This window comes from Anabrus simplex, chromosome 2 (genome assembly GCF_040414725.1).
Source record: "Anabrus simplex isolate iqAnaSimp1 chromosome 2, ASM4041472v1, whole genome shotgun sequence".
Taxonomy (NCBI): Eukaryota; Metazoa; Arthropoda; class Insecta; order Orthoptera; family Tettigoniidae; genus Anabrus; species Anabrus simplex.
This window is the reverse complement of record NC_090266.1, coordinates 1,225,053,752-1,225,080,160: the sequence shown is the minus strand read 5'-3', so window position 1 is coordinate 1,225,080,160 and position 26,409 is coordinate 1,225,053,752. Positions and strand designations below refer to the sequence as shown.

At 38.3% G+C, this 26,409-nt stretch overlaps 1 protein-coding gene across 2 annotated transcripts in view; it reads right to left on the bottom strand.

Moving 5' to 3' along the window:
- Positions 1-25,738, bottom strand: part of LOC136864824 (eukaryotic translation initiation factor 3 subunit E) — a 365,794-nt gene extending 340,056 nt beyond the window's left edge. The window contains exons 1-2 of one of the 2 annotated variants that reach the window (XM_067142266.2): positions 25,554-25,738; positions 25,346-25,462 (exon numbers count right to left, since the gene is read on the bottom strand). In XM_067142266.2, the coding sequence (XP_066998367.1) occupies positions 25,346-25,462; positions 25,554-25,649 (213 nt within the window). In that variant the 5' untranslated portion in view covers positions 25,650-25,738. The remainder of the gene's footprint in view (positions 1-25,345; positions 25,463-25,553) is intronic. The other variant, XM_067142267.1, reaches the window with a different exon arrangement.
- Between the last annotated feature and the right edge of the window lie 671 nt (positions 25,739-26,409).

Sequence of the window (26,409 nt, the reverse complement as noted above, 5' to 3'; positions counted from 1 at the left end):
GCACAATCGGAACAAGGCCAGAATGTGCCATCTCATTTATGATGTCATACAGTACTTGTGGTACCTGGCTGGATGGTAGAAGTGTTGGGTGGGGAGAAAATAAAATTAGTGAATAGTTTTACCATTTTACTTTACTTTTATCTCTTCACCTGTTGCCTATACTCAGCCAGTCTCCTCTCATCCTATCTTACATTTGTATCTTATATATTTGCATTTTATATGAGTTTAACAAAAAAGCAAAGTCATCTCCGTACAGGCCATGAAGGCCCCTGGAGGGGGGGGGGGGGTAGAAGGTAAAGGCTTCCACTATCCGTAACCTGGTACTCATTTTTGGTGTAGGCTGAGTGAACCTCAGGGCCATGTGCACCTCCGGAAGTGGAAATCTTATTTCTTAAATTATACGACTTCCTGACGGGGATTCGAACCCACATCCTTCCGGGCGAACCGAGCACGCCTTTACCGCCTCGGCCAAGCACTCCCTATGAGTTTAACATACCTGTTATAAATTCCTGGCGATGGGTCAATTTGAACCAGTAATCTTCAAGTCCATAGTCCATTAGCTTCTCCACTTGGTTAAGATGTCACTTGACAGGTGTAGATTTGAAAGTCGTTATATACACATACATAGTATGTTACCAGTATGACAAATGGCATTGCAAAGTACGAAGTAATTTGTATTTACCACGAAAAATGTCACTGTCATCTGTGTCTGAATTGCTTCGAGAAACGATAAAAATGACATGACGCCTTAAGTGCCAGTTACCTTACCACCACACATTTCTCCTATATAGGGGAGACCATGTATCTACCTTCCTTTCAGTTAGCCGGTACAATACACACTGTTTCAATTCCCACCACAATGATCGGACTACCACGGAGAACTGCGAAACTCTACATTCACTCCACATTCGTCATATTCCAGACCAGTACTCTGCAAGCCTGGAACACCAAACAGGTGATTTCTGCACCTACTATACCCATAATATTAAAAGAAGCGTTCTGACAGCTAGGGCTGCAAGGAGGAGCATTGCACAGTGTTGCCGTTCTTCCCCTTGCATCCGGCGCAATTATTTGTTCATTCAGACCTCTGTGTTCTGTTGTAGACTACCTGGCCAGACTATGACTTGGTCTCATGTTCGGTTATCTTTAACAGGGGCCGGGCTGATAAGCTCAGACAGTAGAGTGCTGGCCATCTGATCCCACCTTAGCATGTTCAATCATGGCTTAGTCGTATCTGAAGGTGCTCAGCCTTGTGTCGATAGACACCTGGCACGTAGAAGATCGCCTATGGGACTAAATTTTGGCACCTCGTTGTCTCAGAAAACTGTAAAACTAGTTGACAGGACATAAATTCAACATTATTATTATTCTTTAACAGATGTGGTACCTACAGCCTGTCAAATATGGAATAGCATCCTCTTTATACTGATACAGCTTTGTAATTTTGGAAGTTCTAGGCTGTCATATCGAAATCGACAATGAAATTTTATAGAGAAGATGAGGGGTCCATAAGAAAAGAATGTACAAAAATTCAGCTGCCATTTCGATCTGTAAGGTCTTGAAATCGATACGGAAACGTCCAATAGAATTGCAAGCGTAAACGTATAGCTCGACGTGGACAGGCCTGGTGACCAGCTGAAGTGACCGGGTTATCATGAGCTTTCTGCGCTAGCCAGTTGACACGTGTTCCTCTGAAAGAGCAGTCATGAATCCGGCTTATGTTCTAGAGTATGCTTATTTCCGTGAAAAGGGTTTCTCCTCATTCCGTGAAATAACTTTGAAAGAAGGGGGAGATGGGTCGATATGTCATCGAACTAACTGAAAATCATCCCATGGGTGCCAGCATTGTCTCGGAGTCGTGTGTGGAGAGAAAGAGTGACAGTTGGAAGTGATAGTGGAAGCAGTGACACCTCATCTGCATTATTTGAAAGACAAGGCAACACACCATTGCCAGGAACAAGATGTGTTGTGGATCTGATTTTGATCCCCGAATCTGATTCCCATCAATCCAGTGAAGAGACACCACAGTCACCTAGCAAATCTACTAGTTCAAGCTATGCTTCCAGTCCACAGAAGAAAGTGAAACTGTAGATCTTGTGTACAAGAGAAAAGCTGTAAATTTATGCTTAAATAAGTGGGGTAAGAAGCGGCTTTCATTAACCACTGTTCGTAAAAGTTCTTGTAAGGTGATGTCACTACGACAACTGTACAGGTGGAAGAACCAATTAGAATCTACATCAGTAAGCCCCACCGAACACAGGAAATTGATGCATAAAAAAATTATTTTCTCGCTTTACAGAAGCAGGAAGACTGAAACAGAATGTATGCGATGAAGACCTGCGACTGTGGGCCTTGGAAATTTCAAGAGAGATTTCAATGGGGCGAACTAATTTCAGCGCATGTGCTAGTTGGTTGAGTCGTTCTAAGAAAAAGTACAGAATAATAAGTGGAAAAAGCACGAAATTTGTATCCCGTGTGTATCTGCAAGAAGATGAAAAAGATAAAGTCGCAAAGAAATTTGTGGAAGCAGCTACAGAGCGATTTTTTGACAACACCCCTTCTTCAATATACAATACGGATCAGAGTGGTTTCGTGCACGAACTTAAAAGCGAAAAGGACTGTATCATTTGTTGGTGAGAAACAGACAAACAATTGCTCAATCCGTTGGTGCACTCACCCATTCGAATACAATTATGCCTACAATTACTATGGCCAATACTCTTTTCCCGAAATTATTCACTGTACCACAGAAGGCAACTGGAACTTTCGGTCCGAGAATTTCCAAAGAAATGTTTCATGTCAGAATTGTCAGCCACAAAATGAGGGAAAATGGGGAAAAAGGAATTAAAGTATTGGTTTAAAGAATCCTTCTTCCCATTTGGTACTGCTAGATTCCTGGACTACTTATAGTGATAAGAGCTGTCTTGAAGACATTCCTCCAGGCAACAGTATAGAAATTATGCAGATCCCACCCGGCACTACAGGGAAAATATATACTGTGGACAAGGTTTTCTTCCGGCAGTGGAAGGCTTTGTATCGCTGCCTAACACACATTGTGCCGACTTGTGAAGAGTCTCAGTTTGACCGAGCTCGATAGCTGCAGTTGCTTAAGTGCGGCCAGTATCCAGTATTCAGGAGATAGTAGGTTTGAACCCCACTGTCGGCAGCCCTGAAAATGGTTTTCCGTGATTTCCCATTTTCACACCAGGCAAATGCTGGGACTGTACCTTAATTAAGGCCACGGCCGCTTCCTTCCCATTCCTAGCCCTTTCCTGTCCCATTATCGCCGTAAGACCTATCTGTGTCGGTGTGACGTAAAACAACTAACAAAAAAAAAAGGCTCAGTTTTATGTTTATCAGAGAAACAGCATACTGAAAATGCAGTCCTTCATTCATTTTCAATTTTCTTCCCCACAATTCAAGGACAAGATTAAATATTTGTGGTTCGCAACCAATTATACAACAGAGAGACCTCCGAAGTACATAAAAATGAAGAACAACGTGTCCTCAAAGTGCATATTCATTGTGCATGGTGCCAAAAATAAGTGTTTTTATCATGCGATTAACGCACCTCATTTATGTTTGTTTCACATTTGTTCCGCAACAATAAAGTGACCTTGGCACGTGGCAGCTTGTCAGTTCGTTCTCTCTCTCTCTCTCTCTCCCTCCAGCACAACTGTAACTCCACTCCACTGTGCCCCACACGAGCCAGGAAGAAGCAAGGGTTGTCCAGTAAGCTGCATTGTTACACGGATTTTGCATCCAGATTTCAAAACCTTCCAGTTTGAAATGGCAGCTAAATTTTTGTACATCGCTATTTTATTGGTCTCCTCATGGTCTCTGCAAAATTTCATTGTCTATTTCGATATGACAGTATGGACAGTTCCCTTATGAGTTGTTGTATTTCTCCATAATAACTCTTGTCAGACTACTTTTAATAACTCTAAGATCTTTAGTAGTGCGTTCCTCGATTCTGGAATGGAAATGAAGGAACATTCCTATCCGAAAAACTTGTAGCCGCCTCTTCAAGGGACTCCCTTTGTTGGTATTTTTTCATGAGGTGGACGAGTACTGGGCCTCGCTCTCACTCGGGAAGTATTCATCATCTGTAAAAAAAGTTTTTTTGTTTTGGCAATATAACCTGTTTGGTCGATTATAACAGTAGTGTTCCTTTTGTCTGCTTTGGTAACAATGGTTTTTGTGTTTTTAATTTTGTTTTTAAGTTGAGGAATCTTTTTTCTCTCTGCGAGTTGCGTTGTAGTTATGGTGTGAACCGGTTTACTGAAAATGTTATTTAGTTGTTTTTTAGCTTCATGTCTGATTTCATCTTGGGAATCGTAAGGCATTTTGTTAATAGATGCTTCTGTCTCTATTACTAATGTTTTAGCAGTGTTCACTATGTTATAGGGCCATTTATGCTTAGGACCTTTGGAAAGGATAGCAATTTCTTCTTCGTCGAAGTCAGTGTTGGAAAGATTGATAAAAGGCGGGTGAAACTGCGATAAAAGATGAGTATGTGTGTTATGTAAGATAGCCTTTCTAGGCGGGCTGTTGTCTGCATTGGATTTATTGGACAAAACTTGGAATTTATGGTCTAAAGTGCCTTGTTTTTGAGAAAGTATAGCAGTCAGCTTGCTGTGAATTTTATCTTGAAAAATATCCCATTGTGCACTTGACAGTAACATAGTGACTTCGAGATGGGTTTCATAAAGATTATTTAAAAAAGATTTTTTTCCTATGTAAAAATTTTAATTCATTTTGAAGCCAAAGTTTGTTAGTTATTTTGGTGTACTTTTTTCTGATGCAGTCAAATATGTCGTTTATTTTTTTTTTTTTTAATTTGGAGTCAAATTATTTCTGATGCACTTTTTAATAAAGTTTATATCCTTGCTCAACTTTACTATTTTGATTCTTAAGCTCACATGATGGTGAGCTTTATTCTTTGCCTGGTAGGCTATCCTATTTAATGTCAAGAATTTCATTTTTGGTCTGTATTGAGTCAGGATTTACATTAAGCGCAATTCAACAATTCCTGAGTAAACCCTACACTTTTCAAGCAAACAAATCCGTTAAAAATACCTTAGAATTAATTAAACAATTAGATAGCTTTAAACTGCAACCACATCATACAATGCGTTCATTCAATATTACCAATATGTATATAAATATTAAACCAGAAAAATTTTACCAATCATTCTAAAAAACCTACGTACTCATAGCCAACTTAGCCAACATGACATACTTGACTTTATGACCATTTTGAAACTTCTAACCAACAGTAACTACTTAACGTTCGACAAGATAATACATAAACAAGATGGCCTAGCCATGGGTTCACCAGCATCTGGCATTTTAACTAATATATACTTAGATTTCCTAAAATATACAAAAATAGAGAAAGACAAATTTAACAATATACTCATATGGTCCAAATTTTGTGATAGCACATATATCACACCCTCGCACTATATGTAGAGGTGAGAGATATCATTGTCAGTATTCGATTTATTATTATTATTATTATCTGTAATTTAGTTGTATTATTTCGTCATTAACATTTGTAAGCTGGGATGTCTCCATATATGTAGTATGAGTTATTTATTTTGATCATACGGCAGGGAAAACATTGCTATATTGGAACTTGGAAACTTTGCATGAGTCATATACAGGGTGAAGCAAAATTCGAGCACTCGGGCGTCGCAGCGCGACTCCTCACATGCCAGCAATATACAAATGTCCCTTACAAAAGTTCGTCCTGCGAGTATATTCGGGAGAAAAAGGGTGTTGAAGAGTGGCAATCTGGCAACACTGTAACCACATATAGGGTAACTACCTCTGTCAGCATATATTAGCCGTGCTGTGCAGTTGGTACAGTGGATAGATTTTTGGGTTAGCATGCAGGAGGTCGAGCGTTTGATCCTGGGTTGAGGCGTATATTTTTTATTTCGTAAATGTAGTCCTGGTGGTATGGTATCTGGCATCTTAATCATCAACAGCGATTGCAGCGGGTCCTCTAGAAACCATTCGCACTTACACACTACGATCCTAGAAATGGATGAACATTCGTTTTCATTGGTCAGCTTTGAAAGATACCCTTTGCACGTCGTGGGCGTGAATTTTTTCGCACCACTTCATCTACTAGATGCGTTGCAACGTGTTCAGCGTTACTAAATTTTGTAAATGTAGGATACACGTGACCTAAGAAACGGTGTCGTACTGTATTACAGTATATAATGTCCGATGGAAATTAGCAAATAAAAAAGTGCCTCAACCCAGGATCGAACCCTCGACCTCCTGCATGCTAACCCAAAACTCTATCCACTGCACCATCGGTACATCACGGCTAATATGTGCTGACAGAGGTAGTTGCCCTACATGTGGTTACAGTGTTGCCAGATTGCCATTCTTCAACGTTCTTTTTCTGCCGGATATACTCGCAGGACGATCTTTTGTGAAAGACACTTTTTTATTGCTGGCATGTGAGCAGTCGCGCTGCGATGCTCGAGTGCGCTTCACCCTGTATATATCCCAGTCTGATGAGATGAGATTGTTGTACTAGGAAAGTTCTATGACTCATGTGAAACACCCCACAGAGTTTGTTTATGTCTTGGGACCAAGAAGGAGTTCACGGCGTGGTCTTGACAAGAGGATCTACCATGATTGACTGGCGAGGATCAATCCAGGCGTATCATGTCAGAGGAAGGGGAATGCTGATGTCTATAAAGGTTGATCAAACGGAATCAGAGACACGGTACGGGAAAGAAGGAGTGCTGACACACTGTACGAGAAGGAAGTAGTGCTAACATGCACGAGAGTGAAACTGGATATACGGTATTCGAGTGACACTGCTACAATGGACTGGACTTTCAAACGTTCGTGGAACGTAGTCTTGTTATTTCGTGGAAAGTGGCTGCACGACAAATTGTGGAGTGCTTACGCATTAGGTATTGTAGCACTTGTGGCGGCCTGGCATTACATGTTGGTGAAAGCTATCTCAGACTTTCCATAATTTCTGTTCAGGATCGACAAGCGTGTGTTGCTCAAATATATATATCTTTACAACAAGTGTTTAAGTCTGTGAACACAGTATTACGAGGTACAGTATCTGTGTGATGTTATAACTGCCGATTATGAGAATCGGCAAGTCGTGTTGATACAGAGACAGTGAAGGGTTCTTATATACATATATGTACATTGTTCAACGAACTAACAACAAATGGTGGCTTAGTTCTCGCTTTCATTTTCCCACTGTTTTCATTGTTGTTGTTTTTGTAAATATGGAGTCTTCCAGCAATCTTTTGTTTGTGTATTATAAGTGTATTTTGGTGTGTTGATGAGGTGCTCATGCTCAGATTTTATTAAGAATATAGTTAGATATTTTAGAATCAGTGGAGTTATTGATGAACCTAGGTGCAGTTCCTACCTATTTAGTCATTTTCAGAAGGTTAGGTAAGGCCTGAAGCAGATGTACCAGTACGCAGCATTATGTACACCCCCTGGGATATAAAGAATTATCATGCTCTATCTAAATTCAAGGGATCCGTTCTGGTGAACACTGGCGCCCATACTACAGACATTTTGATTAAAAATGTTTATTAATTTAATTTACTTCACGTATTTTATTCAGTTTTTGAGTAATTTTATTTATTTAAATATTTTTATTCAGACATTTTATTTGGTATTCATAAATAGTTACAATTTGTAGACGATACGTTTATTATTATGGACCAACGTATTACTGACGCATCTACCACCCTAGCACACCTCAATAATATCGATCCAGACATCAAGTTCACAATAGAATCTGAAGTTAATAAGGACCTTAATTTTTTAGGTTTAACCATTACTAGACTTCTGTTTCCTTTTAAATACAAAATTTACAAAAAACCAACACACACCACTATTACCATTAAACAAGACTCCACACACACACACACACACACACACACACCCCCCAACCATAAGCATGCTACCTATAATAGTTTGATACACCGTGTCTTTAACGTTCCCATGTCAAAATCTGATTTAAATAAATAACTTAACACTATACGTAGCATTGCACTCCACAATGGCTACAACCATAGTTTTATAGAAAGTATACTAAGTTTAAGCACCGACCGAAATCCAATTTACAAAAAGAAACAACTAGATCAAAAACTTACTCAACCTTCACATTTAATCCTGACATTTACAGAATAACAAACATATTTAAGAAAAATATCAATATCTCCTTTAGAACCTGTACCGGGAGGTACACCTCAACCCTGTAATTTTAAAAGAAGCGCCTTAAAGAACCCTATCTCTCTAAAAAAAACGTGAAACAGCTATGGCAGGAAGTTGGGACATTGACCAGAAGATGTCACCAGTGAATTATTAAGTAATGTGTTATTTTGAAGTTGCCTAAACTGACTGGATTTATTTGTTTTGTTTTGGTTTATGTCAAGAAGTTTGAACTTTTCTCCATAGATGTCATTACAAAAAACTGAGGTAATGCACTCTGGTGCAAGGTAAAAGAATTACTGATTTAAAGAAGTCTTTTGTTAATGTTTTCTCAACTAAATTAACTTTCATTTATTTATTTTTTATTTCAAGGTTTGCAACACTTCTTTCTCATTCTGCCAGTTTTTGAATCTGGCCAATCATGAATTTTCTGTAATTATTTTTCAGCCAATAATACATTTCTTGTACCTTTTGAATTTGCCAATAAAAATGAGAGGGTATGTCCGGATTTAGTCCAGAACCCTCTTGAACCGTCCCCTCAGGTATATAAAATGCGGCTTTTACCAGGCTACCTTGTCTTTCGATCGCCGTATTTCTGAGAGAGTGTGTGTTAAGACAGGAAGCGGGCCACCTCATTCTTCGCCAGGCAGTTCAACAGCCAAAGTAATGGCCACCAATCATATATCTCTGTAGCTACCTCCGCAAACTTACACGAGGGGAAGGTTCTAATTTGTAAACTATGTAACCTCCGGTCTTCTAATATGTAAACCTTCTTTTGACTAACGTAAAAATTTTCATAAAGACCTTAATTGTAAATCGGGGATAGAGAATGCTTTAGCCTCTCGAGTTCCCCTTCAATTTATCTTCTACGATTTTGTAACTGTTTTTCTCCTGTAAATTTCCAAGTAACATGTTCATTCTAGTCACCTCAGTAGTTTGGAATTTGCCTCTTTATCATCGGGCCGCAAGCCCAATTAGGGTTTAATACTTAAATTTCTAGGAGCGCAAGTGTACGCCTCCATTTTGTGTTCGGGCCACTAATTTAACCTCTTCTTTCCAGGAAGGCCCAGTAGTTTGGGTAATAGATACCCCTGTGTAACAATTGTAACTTGTAGGTTTGGGCCTAGAGAGTCCGGAAATTGTAAGATTTTGCGTAAGAAATTGGGAGCCAGTCTCCTTTGTGGAATTCGGAGCGAGTGTAAACTCTTGCTGGTTTTGTGTAAAATTGAGTGGAGCCTTTGGAAAGCCATATTTTGTAACTTTTGGAGCAATGTGCTCTTGAATTGGGAGATTTCTCTCCACGACTAATTAAACGTAACATATGTGATGTAGTAAACTTGTAAATTGGGAGCTGGGAAGCTCAGCTTTTGTTATTTCCAAACTGCTATTTGTACCTGTAACCTTGTTATATCACTCAGTTAAGTTTGCGACTTGAAAAGAAATATGACCTTCATTTTTAAAGTTTTAAGTTAATCTTTGACATATTAGATAGACCCATTCCACCCAGCACCTTCTTTCACCTCTTTCTGCTCCACGAAAACACAGTAACAGAACCAGTAATAGAAATCTCGACATAACTCTAGCCTAGTTAATGTTTCTAACCCCTTCGATAAATCAGGTAAATACAGATTTCACTGTAACAACTGTGCCAGCACATATATTGGACAAACAGAAAGATCCTTTAAGATCAGATACAATGAACATGTCAATGGTATTAAATACAGGAGATTTTCGGCAATAGGGCAGCATATAAATGACTACAAACATAGCTTTCACGATGTTAATCACAATATAGACATAATTGAAATACAGTAATAAACAAAGGCCCTTTACTTGACTTAATGGAGCAATGTTTCATTTTACTAGATCAATATTATAACACTAACTACAATCTTAACGTGTCTGAAAAACCTACAATTTTATTTGATATACTTATTTCTGTAATTAACAATCTAAAAATACCAAAAGATCAATCTGTAAACAAAATAATACATAACACGCTAGCCTACAACCCCCACCGTAATCCACGCCCTCTCGACCAATGCCCTCCAGCTACCGCCACCACGCGCTCCGCCTCTCTGCTAGGGCTTGTGGTCTGTTGTCTGTCATTTCGCAAAGCAGTTCCTCTTCAACTTTACTTTCCTTAACTTGGTGCTCGAGGTGAGTTTCTATTTACAAAAGGAATTTCTCCTTGTCTCCGCTTCTGTCACTCTAATACAAATTTTTTTTATTCTTTTAGGCCCGTCTTGGTTCAAGATCTTTCAAGATCCACCAAAAATCCTTCTGAACACATTGTTTTTACAAGAAATTACAGCCATCAATCTACAATTCTCAAATTTATGCATATTTATGGATACAGCTATCAAAATATAAGATCAATATTACGTGACAATTACTAATATAACTTAATTTACTGTATCCACACAAGATATCAGTCACTATACTCTAGATACCATCAAGGCAAACTCAAACATTCTACACAGGCCATCAACATATATTCTACGAGGAACTGTTTTTATAAAAAAATTGGTGCTGTAATCTCATTTTCCCTCAAGTATATAATGACTTAATATTCTAAACAGCCAATTTTACTGTATGAATTGAATGCCTTTAATGTCCAATTAAGACATTTTATGAAGAATTTTTTTTACAAAAAATACTGTAATCAACCTTTGTAACATCTACAAGCAATTTGACATAGTCATTTACGATTTTTATATTCAAAACATTGTATAATATTTATGACCTGTACTGTATTTCATAAGAATTATTCTAGTCTTTGTATTTTAAATATACAAGTTTTATGGTGTACACCCAATACAAAAACTTAGTTTAAGAACAAGTTGTACTTACATCATTTTTTAAAATTATGTTAGTGTAGTTTTCAGAATGCCTTGTAACAATTTTCTTAGGCTGATGATGGCAAGTATAGTTGGCAAAACCAGTCCCAATAATGAGATCAAATAAATAGGCAATGTGACGTATTAATAACTTCAGAACTTTGTAGTATTGAATAGGTGGAACCACTTACCCATATTTCTTAATGTAAATCTTGATTCAATACGGACCAAAAATGAAATTCTTGACATTAAATAGGATAGCCTACCAGGCAAAGAATAAAGCTCACCATTATATGAGCTTAAGAATCAAAATAGGAAAGTTGAGCAAGGATATAAACTTTATTAAAAAAGTGCATCAGAAATAATTTGACTCCAAATTTTTAAAAAAATAATAAACGACATATTTTACTGCATCAGAAAAAAGTACACCAAAAACTAACAAACTTTGGCTTCAAAATGAATTTAAATTTTTACATAGGAAAAAATCATTTTTAAATAATAGTCTTTATGAAACCCATCTCAAAGTCACTACATTGTTGTCAAGTGCACAATGGGATATTTTTCAAGATAAAGTTCACAACAAATTGACTGCATACTTTCTCAAAAATAAGGTACTTTACACCATAAATTCCAAGTTTTGTCCAATAAATCCATTGCAGACAACAGCCCGCCTAGAAAGGCTATCTTACATAACACACATACTCATCTTTTATCCCAATTTCACCTGCCTTTCATCAATCTTTCCAACACTGATTTCGACAAAGAAGAAATTTCTATCCTTTCCAAAGGTCCTAAGCATAAATGGCCCTATAACATAGTGAACACTGCTAAAACATTAGTAATAGAGACAGAAGCATCTATTAACAAAATGCCTTACGATTCCCAAGATGAAATCAGACATGAAGCTCAAAAACAACTAAATAACATTTTCATTAAACCGGTTCACACCATAAATACAACACAACTTGCAGATAGAAAAAAGATTCTTCAACTTAAAAACAAAATTAAAAACACAAAAACCATTGTAACCAGTATCAGGAGGTACACCCCTACGCCGCACATTTAAATCTTGCGCCTAAAAGAACTCCTCTACTGGAGGAACCGTGAACTTTAAACTAGACCTACTTAAACCTTTACTCAGAAGATGTCACTACAGAAATCTGATGAAATTTTGTTATTTTGAAGTTTCCTGAACCGACTGTATTTCTACTTGTTTTGTTTGCCCGTCATCAAGAAGTTTGGACTTTCTTCCATAGATGTCACTACAAAACTCTGACCATGCACCCTGGTGCGAATTGAATGAACTTTTGATTTAAAGAAGTTTTGTATTCATAAGTTTTTTAACTAATTAATGTTCCTTTATTTTTGGGTTGGTAATATTTATCTTTTCTTTCCGCCAGTTGTGAATTTAGCCAATCACGAAATTCTGTAATTAATTTTCAACCTATCACAACCTCCTCCTTTGATTTGGAGTGTAACCTTTCAAATTGACCAATAAATTGAGAGGGTGTGGCTGGTTTATTCGTGAAAGGTCTCGAACCTTCCCGAGGGTTTATAAACTGAGGATTTTCTCGTCTCTTGGCCAATTCGTCGTCAGCTTACTAAGTGTGTGTGTGTCAAGCAGGAGGCCTCTTTCACCAGGCAGCAGTTCTTCGACCAGGTAATGGCCACATAACATCTTTATTTCTTGCTAGCTCCGCAGTTTAACCCGAGGGAAAGGTCCGAATCATTAACTATGTAACCTTCTTTTCTAAAAATGTCATTCTCTGCTGGCTTATGTAATTACTTCATTAAATCTTTAACTGTAAATCGGGGACAGAGAGTGATGTACCCTCTCGAGCTCCCCTTCATATTGGTTTGAGGTGACTTCGTTTTGTAACTGGTTTTCTTTCTTTCCGTAAAGTCTTAATTTATTCTTATATGAGTCACCTCCATAGTTTGGGAATAGCCCCTGTTTCATCGGCCTAGTGCCCTTTAGGTTTTAAGTATTCATATCTAGGAGTGCAAGTACACGCCTCCATTCAATCTGTGTTTCGGGCCATTTACTTAACCTGTTTCTTTCCGCAACGGCCCAATAGGTTTGGTACGAGATACCCCTGTTTCAATTTGTAAGTTGGGCCATGGAAGGCCAAAAGGTGTAAGATATTTTTGGTGTTGCCTTGGGTAGGCTTGAGAACTGAGAGCACGTTAGCTCTTTTTCAAGTGTTGTAAAAGTGCCTCTGGGAGGCCTGAGACTGTCATTGTTGGGGCAAATGCTCCATGTATTGGGGGATTTCTGCCCTTTGAATAAATTTGTGCTCTTTGTAAATTTGAGCTGGGAACTCAAAAATTGTAAAACTAGGGGCTTGTAGCCCAAGAGAGTTAAAGTTCTGAAATCTTAGTTTTCCTAAGTCTTGTTTCTAAATTGCTATATCATTGTTATCTCACTAAGTGAAAAGTTGTTAAATTTGTTGTTTTTCAAAAATATAACCTTCAGTTAAGTGTTTAAATTCTTTTCTTGACATTGTAGTTAGACCCGTTCACCCCGGCACCTTCTTTCACCTCTGCGTTCCACGGGCATCCCCGTAACATTACCAAAGCAGACAAAGGGAACCTGCTGTTATAATGGACCAAACAGATTAAATCGCCAATACAAAAAAACATTTTTACAGATAGTTCCGTCACAGTAATTGAAAAAGTATTCATCATGCTCGAAATATGTATTGAAATAAAATAATTATACGGAATTAATATTTAAAATACTTTTAGAAAATAATGGCCACAAAACAGAAATAAAACATAACTCACACTGAACTGCTTGCGACAAGATCTAACTCAGAAGTGAGAGGTTTGGCAACTCCAAGCAACACGAGCTGGCCAGCAGGCCCTCGTTCCCATGGCAACCATACCCCCCACTCCCTTTATCCCGCCCCGGCAGGCAGTAAACGGACCTACCTCTACGAACTGTCAGAACTCAACTTTGAATATTACGACCTTAGTGTCCAACAAAAAAGAAGAATTAACTAATTAAAGACACCATCAAAAGCTCGAAATGTGACTCTACCATGATCTTGGAAGACACGAAGTAAACGCATGGCACCATACGATGGGCCTGTAACAAGGGAGGCAGGCTATACCGGTGCAAATCAGCTAAAACAATCTGGCACAATTCATGGTTTTCAAAAAAAGTAAGTTGACAATCCCGGAAATCCTCCTACTCACGTATGAAGTTGCCCACAATACACATTCCACAGAGATCATCCGAGAATACAGCTATTCGAAAACTATGATTATGGGTGGACCAATTTTTATCAAGAAGTTCACATAAATCACATCAAAACGACATCCAAGTCAATAAAATTATCAAGGATGATGAGAGTAAATTTAATCGAAGTGCTACAGGAGGCATTTTGTCACAGGGTCGATGGATTTTAAGGGAGTGGAAAGGGGAACACGAGAATGTTTCTTTATGATCGTAATGGGCAGGACAGCAGAATTCCTCGTAAGTACAATCCAGTAATGAATAAAACCAGGATAGACAATCATCACTGGCTTATGGAAAACCTATGGTACATTAATGAAGCACGGTTAAAACCATTTAACTGTCGGCCACTTCACTGAATCCGTCAAGCAAATTACATGTGCTCACACCAACACCGAGTCCACCTGGAGACATTTGAAAGCAGATTGGACATCCTTCCTACCATCGTTCATTACTCACTGTTTAATATACTACATGATCCTTCGTTGAACATTATGTCTGCGACGGGATACTGTGCTAGTCAAAATCAGCCTGGTATTCCGATACCCTGTGCGGTGTTGGAATCATACAAAAATGTTTTTTTACAACACCTGACGTAGCAGAGAGGAGGGATCCTGCCTCAATGCTTGTCACGGATCCATCAATCCACCCCTAGAAGTTCTTTGATATAGACAGATTAAAATGGAGACTGTGTAAATCTGATGATATTTGCGACCATTTTTGACAATGCTATTGAATGGTCAGCTTGGGTCAGCTGTCATGCAGGCAAGTTGTTTATTGTCTCCGACAGAGCTCGCATCATGTGTTCCAGCAAGGCTGCCGTCCTTGTTAAAAATAAGAAAATCGTGCAGTTTCAAATTGCTATGGTGTGCCTACCCCTTTGTTCGCCTCCAGGTCCCTGTTTCATAAAACATTACTAAGAAACCAATAATATTAACTAATATTATGTTTCATAAAGATGCTAGCTAATAATCAGTAATTAGTTTGAGTCAAAATTATTAGTGGATATTCCTAATATTAGTACATAGACAACATGACTAATAAAAGTTACTAATATTACTGGGATTATTTCCACGAGTGTATTTTGACTCATAATCCATATTATTAGTGAAACCAAAGTGAGTGGTATTTCAACATTTTGGCATAAAATTGTGAAGATCACTGAAATGGTCGACTCCGATTCAAATAGTGATGAGGAACAAGTGTAGGTGTTCACCATTCAAACGGAGAACAAAGTATCTGTTATGAGATCTAGTTAGTCGTAAATAAAATAATGTGTGAAGAATATTCAGAGTCAGTAAAAACTGTTGAAAAAAGGAGGAAGAACAGAAGAAAGAACATTAAGGTTAAAACCAGGAGATACCACAAGGAGAGTGCAGGGCCATTGGATGGTAAGTACAACAATACTTTCACAGTCAAATTATCACATTAAAATTAACTGTAGATGAACATATTACATTACTACCGGTGATTAATTCCACCATTTGTTACACATTTCAGATTTTGGAAAACACCTGTATATGAATGAATCTAAAGCTGATGAAGGTGCTTATCCTCTTAAATTCATGGAGGTTAGAAAACCTGCAAGAAGAAAGAGGGACCCTGACGATGTTAGTAGATTCAACACTGTATCCATTAAGTACTTAATTAGAAAGACAGATGGCAGGTTAGTTTATGTTTGAGCGCATTCATTTCAGAACACCACAGGGGCATCACATGATAGGCTTGCACGCATTGCGCGGTTCTTTCTAAGAACTGGAGAGAATCGTGGGGGTTCTCGTGTTACGGAAGAAGACAATGAAACTACGGATGCAGTTATTCATCACATATTGAAATATAAGTGTAGGCAAAGCCACTATAGTCACAATATTGTACATGAGCGTATTTGCCTCTGGACCTTAATATCAACAAAATGTACATTCAGTTCTGCAAAGAAAGAGATTTAGTAGAAGGGAAATCAAAATGTTCAATCTCAAAGTATAAGCAAATTTTCTATACGAAATACAATGTAGGTTTTGGGAATCCACACTCATATACATGTTCGACGTGTAAAGAACTTTTATTGATAATTAAAGATATGAAAAATGACTTAAGGAACAAGGCTCGCACTGATTATAAATTACACAAAGCACGAGCTAATAAATTTTTTGCCATACTTAAAGAAAAGGATGATAGTCATGTTGATGTTATATTTGACATGCAACAAAATCAACCCATTCCTAAAGTATCTATAGGGGAAACATTTTACCCGAGACAAGCATGGTTATATAATCTATGTGTCATGACAAATGAAAAGCCACTGGACAAAAGTAAAGTTTTCTACTATACATGGTTAGAGACAGAAGGGGGGTCGTGGAGCGAATGAAATAGCTTTGGGTGTAAAAGACTATCTTGAGCACTTAGAAAATAATCTTTGCAATGAAGGGGCTAGGGATAAAAAAACTCAGGCTTATTTTCAGACTCTTCTGTATCCCAAAATAAGAATAGTATTTTATTAGCATCTGTGGCATGTTTCCTCGAAAAGTCGTAAGTTCTCAAATCAGTTGAACAATATTTCCCGATTTGAGGTCATAGCTTTTTGCTGCCAGATCGAGTATGCGGGAACGTAGAGAAAAAATACAGAGAGAAAGAAGAGATTGTATCGCCTATGGAGTATCATAGCCTACTCAGTGATCACGGACAAGTGAGAATACTGCAAAAAGATTGGAAAATCAAAAAATCAAGAAAGATTTTGAAAGGGAAACTACCTTTCAACATCACGAAAACCCGCATCATCCAATACACGAAACATGAAAACTTCAAGGTACAAGTTTCTGTTCGATACACATACAGTGGTGAATCATCCATTGTAGAAATACTCAATAAAGGAAAGATTTCCTTCAAAGAAATGGACTTGGCTCCAAAAATGGAAATAGTAAATCACGTTAGTAAGGAAAAGAGCCAAGATATGGCAAAATTAATGAAATTCATACAAATACCTGGGGAAGATAAGGAGTTCTATGAAGCGGTTCTTAAGGGACAACATACCAAGAACAAGCTGAATGTAAGTGATCTGATGGAGGATACAGGAGTTGGGGAAACTGACTGAGAAATAGAGAGGTCTAGTCAATAAAGACAAAGATTTGTTAATTTTATGTCTCTCAAATTTTGAAACACTGGTATTACCACTACCATTCTTCATTTATAGTATTGTGATAATGACTGTGTGTAAATTCTGACATTTCTTGTTTTTAAATTTGTTTTATGTATGCTGTGGAGAAAATGTTTACTCAATAGAATTAAGCAATGAGCGAGTTTTGAAAAAAAAAAAAATTCCCCTAACTTTTTTGTAAAAACTATTCAAATTTGTGCTTTTGGCTATACTTATATCTGATTGTAACTAACAAATAAACTGTTTAAGATGGACTTTGTCAAAATATCCTTTTTACTCTATTGTCTAACCAGTTTTTTGTCTCTCCTGAAAAATTATGATTTTGCAAGGAGAGAGTTTTGAAAAAACAGTCCTCAATTAGGCAACCATCCTCTATATAACACTAATCAGGCAGCAAAATGGAAGGGATCCACCACTTTGAAAAATGAAGGTATCGGCCACGAAGGGCGTGTAAATGAAAGACTCTCTAGGCCTCGCAACCTAATACGTCAGGGTAGGAAAAAAAACAAGAGTTGAACAAGGGAGGTCGGATAGGAGAGATGAAAGCCTGGCACACGTAAGTGGAAGCAATGCCAGGACTCAGCTCAGGGCCCCGTGGTTGCCAACCCATGCTCCCAAGTTGAGAGCCCCGGTGGCCCCTTTTAGTTGCCTCCTATGACAGGCAGAGGATACCATTATTCTACCAGCCTCACCCACAGGGGATAGTAAACCAAGATTTTGCTAGTCCAACTCAACATATATTTTTAAGACCACATAAAATAAAAAAAGTAAAAAGAACAAGGAGGGTTACAGTGTGCAAAAGACTGCGAATAGTTGACGCTTTAACTCAATCACTTTTCACGAAGTAACTTTCTTCTCTCACATTATTTTCACTTCTTTTATCCATTCTCATATGTATCAAAGTCACAACAACGAAAATATCAAGTGAGCCTATCAAACATATGGATTAATCAAGACCAACTAGGTGTAGTTGGTCTTGGATTAATAGCCGGTTGTAGTCAAGCACTATCCTACTGCAAGGAACAAACACAAACCAAGAATACCTGCAACAGACCTATTCTAACCCCCATTTGTATCAGCTGACTAATGAACTAATATTATGAGTGAAAATATTTCATTAGTCATGTGTAAATCTTTATGAAACAGAATTTGGTTAACTAATAAATATTTTATGAGTTCTATAATATCATTAGTCAGTTTTATGAAACAGGGCCCAGCCCAATGATCTTGTCACCAGCGGACCTAACCAGTCCAGTCCAATAGTCTTGTCACTAGCTGAACCAAACCAAATACAGCAGAGACAATATGCGACACTCTGCGAGAGTACATGTAACCAATCTCATGATTAGACCCGTATTGAATTTGCTATAATATGCTTACAATATTGTGACTTTTTATATCCCACCTTTTCAATACAATTGGTTTTATATTGTTAGATCATAATGCTACAACACTGTTTTATAGGGACATGTTTCGCTTGAATTTCAAGCATCCTCAGCCTATATAATCATCTCAAAGACCTGTCGTATTTGATTAGTTTTGACAAATTTGTGCTTAATTATAATTCTAATAATAAAGTAATAAATATATAAACATAGGAATTTATGAACACATTAATAGTTTAACAATATGAATGACTATACTAAAATTGGAATAACTGTTAATTCTGAAGATACTGACATCCAAAACAGAGCGTCTTCAAATGTTGAAAGTTTGGCTAAAATTGTTTTCTCAAAGTTCTAGTTTATTAAAAACAATTGTAATTTGACTTCTTTGTTAAAACTTGAGTCGTAATTATAGTTAAAACTTATTGTTGTCTTAAGATTAAAATCTTGGATCCGTTTGGAATTCAGCTTCTTGTTTTAATTTTGAGGCTTGCTACTGTAATTTAATAGTTTTGGACAGTAAAATGTTGAATTAGTTAGTTTCTTCGAACTAGTCTTGTTTTTGCGATCAGGTTTTCCGTTGGTAGTAGTTTGTATTTATGAGGTATTATAATATTTGAATGATGGTACGCCCCTTTGACTGCTACTACGAAACCTTGTGGACTTTGTTACATTATGGTGACTTATCTGTTGTGGTTCTACTCCTTTTGTTGTATTGTATTGTAACACAAGGAGTTTTATTGTACTGTAACACAACATTTTCAACATTTGAAGATTTGGATGTCAATATCTTTAGAATTAACGGATATTCCAATTTTAGTATAGTCATTCATATTGTTAAACTATTAATGTGTTCATAAATTCCTATATTTATATATTTATTACTTTATTGTTAGAATTATAATTAAGCACAAATTTGTCAAAACTAATCAAATACGACAGGTCTTAACCTTGAGATGATTATATAGGCTGAGGATGCTTGAAATTCAAGCAAAACATGTCCCTATAAAACAGTGTTGTAGCATTATGATCTAACAACATAAAACCAATTGTATTGAAAAGGTGGGATATAAAAAGTCAGAATATTGTAAGCATACTCTGCGAGATATCGAGGGACAGTGATTAGAGCTCTAACCTGAGAGTTACTGATTCTGTCATAACAGCACGTGTATTTGTTTGTGAAGTTTTTGGCGTTATTTATGCGTTTGCATTCCTTTATATCTCCTCTCAATATGAGTGGAAGGACATATGCTGTGTTTGGCTGCAATAACTATCAAGTGCAGTCTTTCTTCCGTTTCCCTTGTGACAAGAAAATGTAAGTAAATATTGTGTTTGCATAGATATTCTTCCAGTTACAAAGAGATTTGTATAGTACTTCCATCATTTCTCACCTGTGCAATCCATATTTTAACTGGTTTAAAATATCTTATTTTATTGTATAGTGCAGCAGTTAACCTTCAATACCGATGTGTTGTTCTAAGTGTGATCTGTGGGTTTTGATTCAATTCAAAAAAATGCATATGCATATGAGTGTGGCTGGTTGTGTTCCAAGTTACCCCATTTGGAATGCTGTAATGCGTTGTCAAGCACTGAAGAAAATATGGGTGATTTAAGAAATGTACATATTTTGTTGAAACAATATGACGATGCAAATTTGCTTTACCCTAATGTAATGGCAAGTATTGCTTATAGAGAAATTCTGAATGTTCTTGAGGGTAAATTTATAGATTTTCTTTCTGTTAGTAGGCTTCAAGTTAAAAGGAAAATTGTCCAGCTCTTAAATACACTGACTGACAAAGCAAATGCAACACCAAAAAGGAGTGGTCAGAACTTTATGCCAATTGCAGGGTAGACTGACATCACTGAGGTATGCTCATGACGTGAAATGCGCTGCTGTGCTGCGCACGTAGCGAACGATAAATGGCCCGCTTCGTACCGTGATTTCTCAGCCGACAGTCATTGTAGAACGTGTTGTCGTGTGCCACAGGACACGTTTATAGCTAAGAATGCCAGGCCGCCGTCAACGGAGGCATTTCCAGCAGACAGACTACTTTACGAGGGGTATGGTGATCGGGCTGAGAAGGGCAGGTTGGTCGCTTCGTCAAATCGCAGCCGATACCCATAGGGATGTGTCCACGGTGCAGCGCCTGTGGCGAAGATGGTTGGCGCAGGGACATGTGGCACGTGCGAGGGGTCCAGGCGCAGCCCGAGTGACGTCAGCACGCGAGGATCGGCGCATCTGCCGCCAAGCGGTGGCAGTCCCGCACGCCATGTCAACCGCCATTCTTCAGCATGTGCACGACACCTTGGCTGGTCCAATATCGACCAGAACAATTTCCCGTCGATTGGTTGAAGGAGGCCTGCATTCCCGGCGTCCGCTCAGAAGACTACCATTGACTCCACAGCATAGACGTGCACGCCTGGCATTGTGCCGGGCTAGAGCGACTTGGATGAGGGAATGGCGGAACGTCGTGTTCTCCGATGAGTCACGCTTCTGTTCTGTCAGTGATAGTCACCGCAGACGAGTGTGGCGTCGGCGTGGAGAAAGGTCAAATCCGGCAGTAACTGTGGAGCGCCCTACCGCTAGACAACGCGGCATCATGGTTTGGGGCGCTATTGCGTATGATTCCACGTCACCTCTAGTGCGTATTCAAGGCACGTTAAATGCCCACCGCTACGTGCAGCATGTGCTGCGGCCGGTGTCACTCCCGTACCTTCAGGGGCTGCCCAATGCTCTGTTTCAGCAGGATAATGCCCGCCCACACACTGCTCGCATCTCCCAACAGGCTCTACGAGGTGTACAGATGCTTCCATGGCCAGCGTACTCTCCAGATCTCTCACCAATCGAACACGTGTGGAATCTCATTGGACGCCGTTTGCAAACTCTGCCCCAGCCTCGTACGGACGACCAACTGTGGCAAATGGTTGACAGAGAATGGAGAACCATCCCTCAGGACACCATCCACACTCTTATTGACTCTGTACCTCGACGTGTTTTTGCGTGCATCGCCGCTCACGGTGGTCCTACATCCTACTGAGTCGATGCCGTGCGCATTGTGTAACCTGCATATCGGTTTGAAATAAACATCAATTATTCGTCCGTGCCGTCTCTGTTTTTTCCCCAACTTTCATCCCTTTCGAACCACTCCTTCTTGGTGTTGCATTTGCTCTGTCAGTCAGTGTATAAATTCATTGAATCATGTGTGTAAGGAATGTGCCGATATTTTTATTGATAAGTGTCTTAATGTGATGATACAATGCTTTTAAATGAGAAAAAAAGACAAATCTAGCCGTGAAAGTTCAGGTAGGAATACTAAAGCTAAAAAAGTAATGCATAAATGAAAGATCAAGCCCTTTCACAGCAGTCCATTTCACATCTTGGTCATATGTTTAATTTCAGTCTTTAAATAATAACCTGTTAAATAAATTTTCATTTAACTTATTTATCAAGAATTGCTTTAGCAACTTTGAAGTTAATATCTTATTAACTCTTTCTTTCTAGACGCAATTTATTTATCAATTTCCATATATGCATTTCCATTGATATTTGAAAATAGCGCTAATTTTCAAGTCACGCCACTTGCAAATTGTCTCCCATTTTAACAAGGCTAAATCCGGAAGTGTCGCGTATTGTCTCTATTGTATTAGACCAAACCTATCCACACTCAGGATGTAGTCTTCTGCAGACTATATCCTAAACCCTCCAGACCAATGGTCTTGTCCAGATCAATATTTTGTAACTTTAACATATCTTTCATCATCTTTAGTGTTATTCAGTAGCTCTGTATAATGCTGACATTGGAAAAACTGTGAGCCTGTCGGAGCCATCGATATGTTGTATCTATTAACTATACTTCTCAAACTGGATACGGATGTTTTACAAAGAAGAGACACAATTTGCTTTACATTGAACCAACACAGATGGGTCATATGACAACGGTGGGATACGAATGAGCAAGGAGCGGGAAGAAAGTATCCGTGGAATTAAGGTACACATTTGCCATGTGTGAAAATGGGAAACCAGGTAAACCTACTCCAGGGCTGCCGACAGTGCGGTTCAAACCCACTGCCTCCAAATGCAAGTTGATAGCTAAACGACCCAAACTCTTTAAAGAATGGAGAGTACCGTAAATTCATTTTTACTTTTACTGATTAATGCAAACTATGTATGTCCTTCGCTCGCCAGTTCCTGGCAAAAATATCAGATGGAAACCTGATGGGTCAATACTTTATTCAATTTTTATATTTAATGCATTTGACATTTGTCACCAATAGTGCTTTCAACAACAGTCTGTCAATTAGGAATGCTGCTGCATCTAACTGCACCTACCCCTGTGACTATCAGTGGTTTTTGGTGGATCCTAACCTAACCTGTCCTTATCAATGGTTTTCGATGGATCAAAATTCTAACCTGTCACTATCAGGTCATAACTGATTTAATTTTTCAGTTTACTGCATTCAACTATAAAAATCAGTCTGTAGTGATAAGAATCGAGGGCTTTGAAAAAGAAGCAGCAATCCAGAAAGGAATGAAGCAAGGCTGCAGCTTGCCCCCCCACCCCCCCCCCCCTCCTTTTCAATGTTTACATAGAACAGGCAGTAAAGGAAACCAAAGAGGAATTTGGAAAGGGAATCACAATCCAAGGAGAGGAAATCAAAACCTTGAGATTTGCCGATGATATTGTTATTTTATCTGATACTGCAGATCTCTAGAAGCTGCTAAATGGTATGGACAAAGTCTTGGTTAAGGAGTACAAGATGAAAATAAATAAGTCCAAAACAAAAGTAATAGAGTGCAGTCGAACGAAGGCAGGTGAAGCACGAAATATTAAATTATGAAATTAAGTCTTAAAAAAAGTAGGCCTAGATGAATATTGTTACTTGGGTAGTAAAATAACTAATGATGGCAGAAGTAAGAGGACATAAAATGCAGATTCGCACAAGCAAGGAAGAGCTTTCTTAAGAAAAGAAATTTGCTCACTTCAAACATTGATATAGGAATTAGAAAGATGTTTTTGAAGACTTTTGTGTGGAATTGTATGGAAGTGAAACATGGACGATAACTAGCTCAGAAAGAAAGAGAATAAAAGCTTTTGAAATGTGGTGTTACAGAAGAATGCTGAAGGTGAGATGGATAGATCGAATCACGAATGAAGAGATACTGCATCGAATTGGCGAGAGGAGAATGATTTGGCTAAATCTGATGAGAAGAAGAGAGAGAATGATAGGACATATCTTAAGACACCCAGGACTTGTTCAGTTGGTTTTTGAAGGAAGTGTAGGTGGTAAGAACGGTAGGGGTAGACCGAGGTATGAATATGACAAGCAGATTAGAGCAGATGTAGGATGCAATAGTTAAGTAGAAATGAAAAGGTTAGCACAGGATAGGGTGGCATGAAGTCCATGGACTTATGACTCAAACAACAATAACTGCATTCAACATTTGTCACACCCAACATTGGTTTCAACGACAACAGCCAGCCAAATAGGAAATTAAATGCCGTATGGCTTTTAGTGCCGGAATTGTGAGAACATGTTCAGCTTGCCAGGTGCAAATCTTTTGATTTGATGAAATGTGCGTTGTGATGAGGATGAAATGATGATGAAGTCGACACATAGGTACACCCTGCCCCTGTGTCAGCGAAATGAACTAATGACTTAAAATTTCCGACCCTGCCGCGAATCGAACCCGGGACCCCTGTGAGCAAAGGCCTGCACGCAAAGCATAACCATTTACCCATGGAGCCGTCGGTCAACTAGGAATGTTATAAGCTATAAATTTCATTTCTGTTCCGTATTGAAGTGTGATTTTTTTTTTTTTTTTTTTTTTTTTTGCTAGTTGCTTTACGTCGCACCGACACAGACAGGTTTTATGGCGATGATTGGACAGGGAAGGGCTAGGAGTGGGAAGGAAGCGGCCGTGGCCTTAATTAAGGTACAGCCCCAGCATTTGCCTGGTGTGAAAATGGGAAACCACGGAAAACCATTTTCAGGGCTGCCGACAGTGGGGTTCGAACCTACTATCTCCCGAATACTGGATACTGGACGCACTTAAGGAAGTGTGATTAGAAGAAATTAATTGACAAGACCTTTTCAATACAATATATTGTCAAGCAGCCAAAGATATCAGATCGCCAGTTTTTGTATTTAGCTGTCGCTATACCTCCCTTTGAATTAACTGTCATTAGTGCAAATATCAACCTCTCAATGCCGCCTCCCATTACGTCATACAGTCGTACGGCCCACAGCCACGGAGTACATGCCGGCGGATGCTGGATACAAATAACCAATAAAGTTACTTCATACTTTACAATCATCTGCAGAAGTAAGAAGAACACCGTAAATTGTACTTGCCTTCAGAAAATTAACAAGTAGGCCTAGACATTTTATTAGAACACTACAACAAGAAATTCACTGAATTCAATTATTCAAAGTCCATGTACTACAATATACCCCTCTTTTACAATCATCCTCAAACATAGTTAGGGCCTATACTAGAGAAACATACCTCTGGAATTTCTTGATCCGGATATAGCTGCTTCCTGATATCAATAGCATAATCCAACATATTGGTCTTGCTCAATATATCGAGTTTTCCATGAAGTAGCTCATTCTCATTGTATATCTAAAAAAAATGTTGCGAAGTGAGGTTAAAGCACTCGGAGCAAATACACTTAACTGATCTATTCGGCAAAAGCACTAAGTCATGAACAAACCTGTTTTGCTGACAGAAATTCCAGCAATGGAAATACCAAATGTCTATCCAAGTATTGTCCCATAACAGACGTTAAATCAAATTTAGCCATTTTCATACACTATTCTATACTCTAACAATTAGTACGAAAACTACACTACCTAGGTACACACACGGTACACCGATGTCCAATGAATATCAATTCAGTTCACAGAGAAATTCAACTATCAATCTTTCAAGCAAGGAGTACACAAGTCTTCTTCTTCTCCTTTCGTGATACTTAATGGATTCATTTACTGTTGTCCAGCCACTCTGCGAATTATAAAATAAATCACACGCAAGAATAGAGTCTACAAAGCTTAAGATAAGTGAAGTTTTCGCATATTAATGGAGGGGTTTAAAACTGATGTCCCTGAAATCAGTCTAGGTATTCATAGTTCACACACGAAAAAATCTTGCACTTTGTTCAAAATGAAAGCCGGAATATAATGACCGAAGGTAGATAACAGAAATATGAAGAGGACAAAATCATCAATCACCTGGAAATATGATCGAGCTGTGGACATGTCACTCAAATTCCCGTATGGAACGAAAAGTTTCTGAAGTTAGGATGACAGGTGTAGAGGAGGAATAGCAGCGCAAAAGTAATACTTTGTGGTGATTTTAACATAGATTTTACTGAAGAAAACCTTCCATCAACATCACAACTACTGCATGTTCTTCAAAGCTGTAGTCTAAAACACTTTCATTCATTCATTCATTTATTTCAATTAATTCCAACGAGCCTGCAGGCTCATACATAGGAATTGTACAGGACATTACATACTGTAATGTTTGTGTATATAAGATAATTAGTAAATGGTTGAACATATAAACAC